This window comes from Heloderma suspectum, chromosome 15 (assembly GCF_057233095.1).
Source record: "Heloderma suspectum isolate Gila_16-S chromosome 15, 16-S_ref, whole genome shotgun sequence".
In the NCBI taxonomy this organism is placed as follows: Eukaryota; Metazoa; Chordata; class Lepidosauria; order Squamata; family Helodermatidae; genus Heloderma; species Heloderma suspectum.
Genome location: NC_139472.1, coordinates 18,273,880 through 18,286,106, shown reverse-complemented (window position 1 = coordinate 18,286,106; position 12,227 = coordinate 18,273,880). Strand labels below are relative to the sequence as shown.

Here is a 12,227-nt window from a genome sequence, read left to right as displayed (position 1 = left end):
AAACCTGGCCTGATCCAGTAGGGCTCTTAGGTTCCTAAACTTTGCTGCAGGCAGCAGAAGAAAGAAGGCGCTGGGAGCAAAGTCTCGCCAGTGTAACTTAAAACATAGCGGGAGGGAAGTGATCCTGCAAGGAAAATCCGCACCCTCCTTTTCTTGGCAGGCCTGGGTGGCCCAGTGCCCAGCTCTGTTATGTCCGGAGGTAAAGCAAAGACCACCCAGTGTTCTGTCTTCGGTACCAGCAGCTTTTCCATCTGCTGGTTCTATCCTCAAGCACTGGGACAAAAGGAAAGGAGACCCGCGGCCTTTCTAGGGTGAAAGGCCCTCTAGACAAGAGTGTGGCTCTTCTTTATTTTATTTATTTATTTATTTATTTATTTATTTATTAAATTTATTAATCGCCCATCTGGCTGGTCACCCAGCCACTCTTCTGCTTCTGCAGTGGAGAAATGGTGGTTGGTAGACTGAATGGATGGGGTTTTATGGATGTCCAGGAAAGAAAACTGGAAGGCACCAACCGCCAGAAAAAGAAGGAAAGACGCCTCTGGTGCACACAAAATGTTTTAAATGACATGCCACATCACCTGTATTGCGTGCGATGGCCAAAAATGTACCATGGGGCCCACGAGCCTCTCTAGGGAGGCTGTTCCACAACTGCTATACACACAAGAATAGGCTTCTTACAGCAGGCATAATTTACAGTCTTAGGAAGCGATAACCACTGGCTTACTTTTGCTTCTGCATTTCAAACCTTTTCTTTGCTTCCTCCCCCTTCCCGTTTTCTTTTTCTGTATTTGCGTCCTGGCAGAGGACAGAGCGGCCCAGTCATTGCTCAACAAGCTGATTCGCAGTAACCTGGTGGACAACACAAACCAAGTGGAGGTCCTGCAGAGGGATCCGACGTCGCCCCTCTACTCCGTGAAGTCTTTCGAGGAGCTGCGGCTGTAAGTGCCTCTCTCGGCTTCACTTCTGAGGCCTGTTGCTGTGTTGGGACTTTTCGGGGAGGGCCCTGGCTCGCCTTTCCTGCACCAGACAGGTGGGAGGACCAGCTGCACTGTGACTCTGTGCTACGCCAGTGCTGCTGTGGCTTGCAGGAGGATGATTTTGGTGCAAGAAGGAGCTGAAGTGACACCAAATGAGGTGGTCCAATTCCAAACTGTTTTACTTCAGACTGTGGGGGCAGGGGTGTCTGTTTATTTTTAAATTTTCTCCTGCCTTTTGGCTACAAGAGCCCCAAAGGCAGCTTACAGCAGTTAAATATATAGTAAACTCAGCAGTAGAATACAGTACAACTGTGGGTTTGAATGCCAGTTTGGCCTGGTGTTAAAGAAGTACGGCCTGTAACTTGGATGTAGGGACAGTGTAAAATCTGCTCTGTCTGTGTTTCACGGATTGTCAGGCGCCTTTTGTGCCGTCGTCTGCTCACAGACGGATGCAAATTATTTTTTTTTGTCATGTGGAAAAATACGCAAATTGCGGAAGAAGTTTCATAACAATTTACATGATTTACCTTCGTACGTAACATTTATCATACTGTCCCCCATTCCATTCATCTTTTCTTCAGCAGAAGCTTGCGTATTTTCCTACGAATAAATATGCGTAAATTTATGGGAAAGTAAAAAAATAAATAAATCTAAAAGTCCACAGACTCCGCACGACCTGAGGGGGTCGTTCCACAGTGGATTCCGCAGGTCGGATTCTTAGAAATCCGAGCTCATTTTAGTCCATCTCAAATTTCTCTAGCATCCCCTACTCACATGTAACTACTGTTCAGACCCTGTACACCTGGGATCTCCAACGTGGTGCCTGTAGCCACCAATGTGCTCACAGATACTTGGCTCCTGCCAGGCTCCGCGCCTCTCCTGGTTTTTATATTATTTAATTATTATTTTTAAACTGGGAGGCTGGCATGCTGCAAAGTGAAGGTTTGCCTTCCAGCATCATCTTTATTTGGGTTCAGAATAGTATGTGTGTGTGCGTGCTTGTGTGTGTGGGGGGGTTTGTTTTGGAGCTCAGACCCCCCACCTCTGCCTTGTACTTAGCTTCTTGGGGAAGTTACTTTCCTTTCAGCCTCACCAATTTGCCTTATGGGAATTGAGTGTTTTGTGACCAGCCATGCTCACCATGGAAGCCATTTTAAGAATGGGCAAGCCCCTCTAGCAGCCATTTTGTGAGAGCACCCATGAAATGCTCTGAAAATTCCAAATATGCCCACCAGCCTAAAAATATTGGAGACTGCTATACATAGGCATACTGCCTCTGATACTGGACACAGCATATAGGTATTGTGACTGGTAGCCATTGACAGCCTTCTCCTCCGGGAATTTGTCTAACCCCCTTTTAAATTCATTCAAATTGGCAGCCATCACTACATCTTGTGGCATTGAATTCCATAGTTTAACTGTGTGCAGTGTGAAGAAGCCCTTCCCTTTATCTGTCCTGAATCTCCTTGTTGTTGTTGTTCAGTCGTTCAGTCGTGTCCGACTCTTCGTGACCCCATGGACCATAGCACGCCAGGCCTTCCTGTCCTGCGCTCTCTCCCGGAGCGTGCTCAAGTTCATATTCATTGCATCCGTGATGCTATCTAGCCATCTCATCCTCTGCCGTCCCCTTCTCCTTTTGCCTTCAGTCTTTCCCAGCATCAGGGTCTTTTCCAGGGAGTTTTCTCTTCGCGTTAGGTGGCCAAAATATTGGAGCTTCAGCTTCATTATCTGTCCTTCCAATGAGCACTCAGGGTTGATTTCCTTTAGGATGGACTGATTTGACCTCCTTGCAGTCCAGGGGACTCGTAAGAGTCTTCTCCAGCACCACAGTTCGAAAGCATCAATTCTTCGGCGCTCAGCCTTCCTTAGAGTCCAGCTCTCACAGCCATACATTACTACTGGGAAAACCATAGCTTTGATTAGACAGACCTTTGTCGGCAAGGTGATGTCTCTGCTTCTTACTATGCTGTCTAGGTTGGCCATAGCTTTCCTCCCAAGGAGCAAGCGTCTTTTAATTTCATGGCTACAGTCACCGTCTGCGGTGATCTTGGAGCCCAAGAAAGTAAAATCTGTCACTGCTTCCATTTCTTCCCCTTCTATATGCCAGGAAGTGATGGGGCCAGATGCCATGATCTTAGTTTTTTTAATGTTGAGTTTCAAACCAGCTTTTGCACTCTCCTCTTTCACCCTCAACAAGAGGCTCTTTAGATCCTCTTTGCTTTCTGCCATTAGGGTGGTATCGTCTGCATATCGGAGGTTGTTGATAATTCTCCCAGCAATCTTAATTCCGACCTCTGATTCATCCAACCCAGCATTTCTCATGATGTACTCTGCATATAAGTTAAATAAGCAGGGTGACAATCTGCAGCCTTGTCGTACTCCTTTCCCAATTTTGAACCACTCGGTTGTTCCATGTCTGGTTCTTACTGTTGCTTCTTGACCCTCGTACAGGTTTCTCAGGAGACAGGTAAGGTGGTCTGGTACTCCCATCACTTTAAGAATTTGCCACAGTTTGTTGTGATCCACACAATCAAAGGCTTTAGCGTAGTCAGTGAAGCAGAAATAGACGTTTTTCTGGAATTCTCTTGCTTTCTCCATGATGCAGCGAATGTTGGCGATTTGATCTCTAGTTCCTCTGCCTCTTCTAAACCCAGCTTGTACTTCCAGTAGTTCTCGGTTCGCATACTGCTGAAGCCTAGCTTGTAGGATTTTGAGCATCACCTTGCTGGCATGTGAAATGAGTGCAATGGTGCGGTAGTTTGAACACTCTTTGGCGTTGCCCTTCTTTGGAATTGGAATGTAAACTGACCTTTTCCAGTCTTGTGGCCACTGTTGAGTGTTCCAGATTTGTTGGCATATTGAATGCAGCACTTTAACAGCATCATCTTTTAGGATCTTAAATAGCTCAGCTGGAATACTGTCATCTCCGCTAGCTTTGTTGTTACTAATGCTTCCTAAGGCCCACTTGACTTCACTCTCTAGGATGTCCGGCTCAAGTTCAGTGACCGCACTATCATGGCTATCAGGGACATTCAGATCTTTCCTGTATAGTTCTTCTGTGTATTCTTTCCACCTCTTCTTAATCTCATCTGCTTCTGTTAGGTCCCTGTCTTCTTTGTCCTTTATCATGCCCGTCTTTGCACAAAACGTTCCCTTGAGATCTCCAATTTTCTTGAAGAGATCTCTAGTCTTTCCCATTCTGTTGTTTTCCTCGATTTCTTTGCATTGTTCATTTAAGAAGGCCTTCTTGTCTCTCCTTGCTATTCTCTGGAACTCTGCATTCAGTTGGATATATCTTCCCCTTTCTCCCTTGCTTTTCACTTCCCTTCTTTCGTAAGCTACTTGTAAAGCCTCATCAGACAGCCACTTTGCTTTCTTGCATTTCTTTTTCTTTGGGATGGATTTCGTTGCTGCCTCCTGAACAATGTTACGGACCTCCGTCCATAGTTCCTCAGGCACTCTGTCTATCAGGTCTAATCCCTGAAATCTATTCCTCACCTCCACTGTATATTCATCAGGGATATGATTTAGGTCATACCTGAACGGTTTAGTGGTTTTCCCGACGTTCTTCAATTTAAGCCGAAATTTTGCAAGAAGCAGCTCATGATCTGAGCCACCGTCAGCTCCAGGTCTTGTTTTTACTGACTGTATGGAGCTTCTCCATCTTTGGCTGCAAAGGACATAATCAATCTGATTTCGATATTGGCCATCTGGTGACGTCCATGTGTAGAGTCGCCTCTTGTGCTGTTGGAAAAGAGTGTTTGCTATGATCAGCATGTTCTCTTGGCAAAACTCTATTAGCTTTTGTCCTGCTTCATTTTGTACACCAAGGCCATGCCTGCCTGTTATCCTGGTGATTTCTTGACTTCCTACTTTAGCATTCCAATCCCCTATGATGAAGAGGACATCTTTTTTTGGTGTTAGTTCTAGAAGGTGTTGTAGGTCTTCATAGAACCGATCAACCTCAGCTTCTTCGGCCTCAGTGGTTGGGGCATAGACTTGAATTACTATGATGTTGAATGGTTTGCCTTGGATTCGTACTGAGATCATTCTATCATTTTTAAGATTGTACCCCAGTACTGCTTTTCCCACCCTTTTGTTGACTATGAGTGCTACTCCATTTCTTCTAAGGGATTCTTGCCCACAGTAGTAGATATGATGGTCACCTGAATTAAATTCGCCCATGCCTGTCCATTTTAGTTCGCTGATTCCCAAGATGTCGATGTTCAATCTTGCCATCTCATGTTTGACCACCTCCAGCTTACCTTGATTCATTGATCTGACATTCCAGGTTCCTAAACAATATTGTTCTTTACAGCATCGGATTTTCTTTTCACCACCAGACACATCCACAGCTAAGTGTCCTTTCGGGTTTGGCCCAGCCGCTTCACTCTTTCTGGCGCTACTTGGAAATACCCTCTGCTCTTCCCCAGTAGCATATTGGACACCTTCCGACCTGAGGGGCTCATCTTCCGGCGTCATATCTTTTAGCCTTGTGATACATTCCATGGGGTTTTCTTGGCAAGAATACTGGAGTGGGTTGCCATTTCCTTCTCCAGTGGACCACATTTTGTCAGAACTCTCTGCCATGACCTGTCCGTCTTGGGTGGCCCTGCACGGCATAGCTTATGGCTTCACTGAGTTACGCAAGCCCCTTCGCCACAACAAGGCAGTGATCCATGAAGGGGCCTGAATCTCCTACTAGTCAGCTTTTGATGATGAGCCTTTGTGTTCTAGTATGAGAGAGGGGAAAAGATGTTTTCTTAACCACACCATGCATAATTCTGTACAGCTCTATCTTGCCTCCCCTTACTCACCTTCCTGGGTGACCCTGGGCCATTTTGTATCGCCTCCTGCCTTGCCTTGTCCAGTAGTTGTGAAGATAAAAGGGGGATGTGTACACTGTCCTGAGCTCTTTGGAGGAAGGGTGGGAGAGGAATGTAAAGAATTATTAAAATAAAATGGAGAGCCATTTGGCAGGGTGAGTGTCTGCAGCTTTCAACCAGCCAATTTGCTCTAGGTTCCTGCAGGCGACCCAGGAGTCACTGCTTGGGTCTGTCTTACCCCATGAGGCTGGCTTCCATGTGGATTTACTTCAAGAGCCCCGATGCAATGGCCATGCTGCATTAATTCTCTGGCTCTGTGCCGTGCGAAAACTGGTGGTGTGCCTTGAGAAAGCAATTCAGTTCAAGATGGCTGTGAGCCCAAGGCGCCCCTTCCAGAGGGGGTTGCCCGTTCTCCCTCTGCACGAGTTCTTCCTGCTGGAGGCCAACTTGGAACAGCGACTCTCTCAGAAATGGAGGGGCAGGGGGTAATTCATGTCTGCTCCAACTGAACGCTTTTGGGGAACAAGAGTGAATTTTAATATGTGGGAAAGTGCACCTTGGGCTGCTGGGAAATGCTGCTGTAGAGTGCTCAGGAGTGGAATTCAGAGAGGGCCCAGGTGGGCCTCACTTACCTAGTTATTTTAAAACAGCTTCTACTTGGTGCACGGTGTCTTGGAACATACGAATTTCCCAGTGGAAATTCCCCGTCCAGCCTGCTTGCCCCTTTTGTGTGTGTATTCTCTTCATCTTACTATCGGCCCTAATCCAACCATCCCAAACTCGTCTTTCCTCTTCAGTACATCTTTACAGAGACGGCTCCCCTTCCCATCCCTGAATTTCCATCATAGCTTATCACAGCACAGATTTCCTGATTAAATCCGCCTCGCTGGGTTTTGTGCCTCCTGCTATCAAGCCCAGCATACATTTTTCCCTCCACGTTGATTGTGCTGGAAAGTCTCCGTTTGCCAGTGGTGTCAAACACTTTGCCTGCTGCCAATCACTCAGTTCAACTTGAGGGCCTCTTCCCTGCCGAGCAGTGCCATCCTTAATTGCTTTCAGCATCGTGTTCCTGCCAGATGTTCTGGAGAGGGGTCTGGAGGGACCTGTTTCTTGCCACAGAGCGGCTTTATCCGTGGGGGACCCTGTCGCTGCACAAGATGCTTTAGAATGGATCGGGCACTTCTGCCTGCTTTCAGAGCAAATAACTGAGCTGCAAGAATCAAAGGCAAAGCTAATGATACTGATGGGCTGTGTGTCTCCTTGGCAACTGCCTTGAAAGAGCAGGCCGTGGTCGGTCTCTTACTTGGGAACTGACACCTGATTTCTTTACAGAGGGCTTTTTCTATGGCCCAAACTAGACGTGATGGTCTCAGGCCTGTCACTTTTACATGCAGGTCTGCCGTGATCCTATATGAAGCGGTGTGTGTGTGTGTGTGTGTGTGTGTGTGTGTGTAGGGGGGGGGGGGTAGAGCAAAAGGGATGCACTGATGAGGGGCATTGAACCCACCCTGCAATCTGCCTTCTTTGGCATAGAAATATGGGAAGCCTTAGACCATTTGGGACTGTCCGTCTAGCCCAAAATTGTTTCTTCTAGGGGTGCTGAACCTTTTTGGAGAAGCCCTTGCAACTAAAATGATCAAGGGACTGGAGCATCTCCTCTATGAGAGAAGGTTACAACAGCTGGCCTTGTTTTGCTTGGAAAAAAGGAGGGTCAGGGGAGACATGATAGAGGACTACAAAATTATGCACGGTGTGGAGAAAGTGAATAGGGAGACATTTTTCTCCCTCTCTCAAAATACTAGAACCCAATGGGGTCATCCCATGAAGCTGATTAGCGGGAGATTCAGGACAGATAAAAGGAAGGGCTTCCTCACACAGCACATAGTTAAACTATGGAATTCACTTCCACAAGATGTGGTGATGGCCACCAATTTGGATGGCTTTAAAAGGGGGTTAGACAAATTCCTGGAGGAGAAGGCTATCAACAGCTACGAGTCCTGATGGCTCTGTGCTAGCTCCAGTACCACTGTCAGTGAGCCTACGTACACCAGTTGCTGGGGAACATGGGCGGGATGCTGTTGCGCTCGTGCCCTGCATATGGGTTCCTGGTCAACAGCTGGTTAGCCACTGTGGGAACAGAATGCTGGACTAGATGGACCCTTGGCCTAATCCAACATCAGGGCTCCTCTTATGTTCTTATGGTGGGTGGGCCAAAATGGCAGCATATTGTAGCTTAAAGCTGCTCGTGACAAAGCCTTAGGAGAGGCATTTCAGCCTTTTAGAATGGGGAGAAATACTGTGCAAAAGTGGGGAACGTCCAAACTATCGGTCGCCAGAGGACAGGGTGTGGCCAGAGGATGGGGGTGCGGCCATCTTGGGAACCCTGTAGAGCTGGATTTGGCCCTTGGGCCTGAAGTTCGTCACCCTGGGTTCATGACTCTCCTGAGTCTTGGGCGGAAGTCTTTCCTATCACCTGCAACTGGATTCTTTTAACTGGAGGTACAGGAGATTGAATTTGGGACCGTTTTGCACAGGGACGCATGCTCTGCCCCTCAGTTATAGTTCCCCTTGGGTGAGGAAACACAGCATGGCTACGAAGCAAAGATGTTGTCTGCTCCCCCGAAAATTCTGCGGATGCAGCAGGCCGATTGCTCAATAAAAGCCGCACTTAGCGTATCGGAGCTCAGCTCATAGGAAGGTATTGGGGGGGGCGGGGATGGTTCCCCACCTTCCCTGCTCCATACACAGTTGGGGCAGACCCACATTTAAAGAGGGGGTGGTGCTGCCATTTCATCTAGTTAGCAAGGAATAAGATCACGTTGAATCCGTCTAGAAAAGGGAATTGTGTTTTTTTCCGGTCTGCGCTCACCACTCCACTTCCATGACAATATAGAGAGTATATTGTCTCTATATTATATAGAGAGCTAGTAAGCGCTCTCTATATAAGAGCAATATATGTAAGGCGCAAGTAAGCGCCTTACAGGAGCAAGTAAGGCGGCCCGATGGCTGATTTTCCTAAGAGTAAAAAAAATCCTGATCCTCCTTTAAGGCCTTTGCATTCTGCACAGGCTTGAGCTGGCAAGCCGTGCCTTCGCAAGGACAGAGTCCTTGTCGCTTGATAAAGGCACAGCACGCAGCTCAGCCCTTGTTTGCCTGTTGCTTAGATTGCGGCATACCAACCCTAGCCAGTGTTGCTGGCTTCTGACGGCGTGTGTCCTGGGTTGATGTTTCCCTTTCCGCCCACAGCCTCCCATTTGAGCACTGGAAAGTGGGGCGTGAAATCATGGCCGCTTGCAAACTAGGACCGGCTTCTGAAATCGCCATGAACCATCCCGGACTAAAGGCTGCTTTTCTGTGTAGAAGGAAGAACCGTGTGCAAAAATCTGGAGTCAGGCTTTAGAAATGGGCCACGATAAGCCATACATTCTTATCTGTCAGTCCCCTAGATCTGCTAGGAAGCCCACAATCTACTCCCACAAGTAGAGGATTCCAGCCAAGTTTGATGTAGAGTTCTAACACGTCTGGAAATTTTGAGGCCATGGGAAAAAGCCTGGGTTTTTCCCCAGAAAAAAATGGAAATTTGCGCAAAAATAGAAAAATAAGCAATGCTTATGCTTTCCCTGGCCTCAAAATGTCTGGAAATGTTTCATCTCTACCCAGGCCAGCATGGCTCGTGTCAGGAATGATGGGAGGTGTACTCCAACAATGTCGGGAGGGCCGCGGGTTCCCTACCATGCAGAATTATCGCAGTGTTACAATTCAGCAGAGAAGCAGCGCATAGGGAAGGATTAACATTTATCATGAAGAATTCAAATTTAAAAAAGATGCCAATAAAGCATTTTTAACGATGGATTGCCCCAACAGAGCTTTTAGCATTCCAGAAGACTCTTAAAAGAATCTTTGAATCATAAAGTAGTAGGGTTGGAAGGGGCCTATAAGACCATCGAGTCCATCCCCAAATTCTTTCCCATTCTTCCCCAAACCTATTCATACTAGATTTTCCACATTGGATATTTGTGCAAAGCATTTCATATATCTCCTATTATCAATTATAAATATGCCATCAATTATAAACATACTAAGCACTAATGCAGGCAATGCGTTACGGCAGCAACATAGCTGAAATGGGGCCACTGAGAAACGGGCCTCACAGGTTGCAGAAGGGTCTTTAGGAAACAAAAGTTAAGGGGGCAAAAGTCCCCTCGCCCACTGAAAATTGAGACTGCCCAGTGGCCATTGAACGCTGAATATTGGGGGGGGGGGGATGGGGGTATCCTGAAATAAGGCACAGTTGACTGGAACACTGAACAAGAGTTCTCCGCACTGCAACGTTTTCTCGTGAGTCACAATTGATGTAGTTGCGAGACCCCCATGATTTAACATACCACTCATTCAAATGTGCCATATCCTTTCTTTTCCTATATTTTGCATACCAAAGCCTTGCTGCTAAAACTATATGAAAGAGCAGTGTATCTTTATTCGTAGACCCTGCCTCTTCGAAATATGTCAGTGCATAGTTCTTGGAGTTTGTACGTGCGTTTCCCCCCCTCTTTACAGACTCTGGGAGCCAAATAAACTGCTTTGAGCTCCTCTGTAGGAAGAGCACACGAGTGGATTGATTTTACATCGGCGATTTAAATCGCCGTTCCCCATTAAGGGAAAAATGGGTGACTCGCAAAATGGAGAATGGTGATTTTAAGCCATGACAACCTACATACACCTACCCTGTGCTCCTCCTTTTGAGGAGCTCGGAGTGGCTTGTACCTGGTTGATGGAAGGTATGGGGTGTGGGAGACACATCCGCAGGTGCAAAAAATAAAAATGAGGGGATGTCCCATCCAGACAACTGAAAGACCCATCGCTGCTTTGGTTCTGTGACAGGGGATGCACTGCCATGCACCTTCAGGGTGCCTTTGGCTTCCTTCTTGAGCAACCCTTCTGTATTTTCTCTTCTAGGAAACCACAACTATTGCAGGGTGTCTATGCCATGGGTTTCAACAGGCCATCCAAGATCCAGGAGACTGCATTGCCCATGATGCTTGCAGAGCCGTATGTATTTGAGCATGCTGTTGCAGTGCCCGGATGGGGAAAGAGGGGGCCGGGTTGGTTGCTTATATACTCCCTAGTCGAATCCTAGGGTTGGGAAGCGTTCAAAGATCAGTAATGGTGGAAGAGCTTCCCTGTAAAACAACCCATCGCCACTGATCTTCTGCTGTCCTCCCACTCCCCGTAACATGGATGAGTGTGTGGCGTTGTTTTGTAAAGCATGGGCTTGGTTCAGGTAGGGCCATGATGTGGCCCAACAGAACCGACCAGCGCCCCACATGAATGGAGTGTTTCCAGAGTGCCCTGCAAGGCAGACGGCCAAGTCCTGTCTTTGCGGAAATGGTTGCTTAAATTAGAAAGCTTGAAAACCACTGCCGTGCGTGCGTGGCTCGCACATGCGGGATGAAAGTCGGGTGCGTTGTCAAGTGTGAAGAACGTTCCTGTGTGCACGAATTAGAAAGCTATGTTCCCAACACCTCTACACAGGGTAAAATGTTTGGCTTGGTACCTGAGGTTGGAGAGAGAGTTCCCACGCAGCCTCCCATCCGGGCAGTGGCCGGGCCCAGACCTGCATAGCTTCAGCAAGGTGCCTGCCTCATGCACCCTCAGACCACGGCCCTGGGACCTGCTGTCTTTGCACAACTGTATTGTTCGGTTTCCCTTCTCCTCCCTCAACAGTATTTGGGGGAAACCATGCCCCCCCCCCAACCACTGGAAGCTGGGCAGGTTGTACCTGCGCTCATTCTCTTTACTGTGTGAACAGGAGAGAGGACAATTGGAGAGCCATCAGCTCTGGCCGCCCCCAGTCCTGGCACTTCCTGCTGGGTGAGGGAGAGACAGCTGTAGGCTGAACTGCTGGCGGGCTTCAAAGGGGCGGCATCAGGCCATTTATTTCTGCATTTGGCCACAGATGACCAGCCCTCATTCTAACCCTTCGGTAAACCTAGCGTGGGCCAGCCTGTTAACTTCTGCTGCTACACCATTGAATTTCCTGCAGAAACGAGTCTTGAAATGTCCTCCTCACTTTGATGTGTGTCTTCAGTCCGCAGAACCTGATTGCACAGTCCCAGTCTGGTACCGGTAAGACGGCGGCTTTTGTCTTGGCCATGCTCAGCAGAGTAGAACCCGAGAACAAATACCCGCAGGTAACTACAGGTCTCTTTGCCCGACATGGCTCCCACAGAGCCTAGTCTCCTCAGAAGGGGGTGGGGGGGCTCTCTTTTCCCCAAACATTGTTAACTTTGACAAATCTCACCCCACTTCTTATTTACAGTGTGGCTGAAAGGTCTGATGGATTGATATGCTAAAACTAGTTGATAGATCAATTACTGTGCTGGAGACCTAAAAATTGAACGAAGGCCGTAGACTATAAGGG

At 47.7% G+C, this 12,227-nt stretch overlaps 1 protein-coding gene and 1 non-coding gene across 2 annotated transcripts in view; both read left to right on the top strand.

Moving 5' to 3' along the window:
* The window catches only part of LOC146335435 (ATP-dependent RNA helicase DDX19B), a 55,862-nt gene that overhangs the window by 25,916 nt on the left and 17,719 nt on the right, over positions 1-12,227 (top strand). The window contains exons 4-6 of the mRNA XM_084821787.1: positions 806-941; positions 10,763-10,855; positions 11,895-11,997. Of these exons, the coding sequence (XP_084677913.1) occupies positions 806-941; positions 10,763-10,855; positions 11,895-11,997 (332 nt within the window). The remainder of the gene's footprint in view (positions 1-805; positions 942-10,762; positions 10,856-11,894; positions 11,998-12,227) is intronic.
* On the top strand, positions 144-284 carry LOC146335436 (small nucleolar RNA SNORA57). Its single transcript, XR_014786092.1, has one exon. It is a non-coding gene; the product is annotated as a small nucleolar RNA SNORA57 (small nucleolar RNA).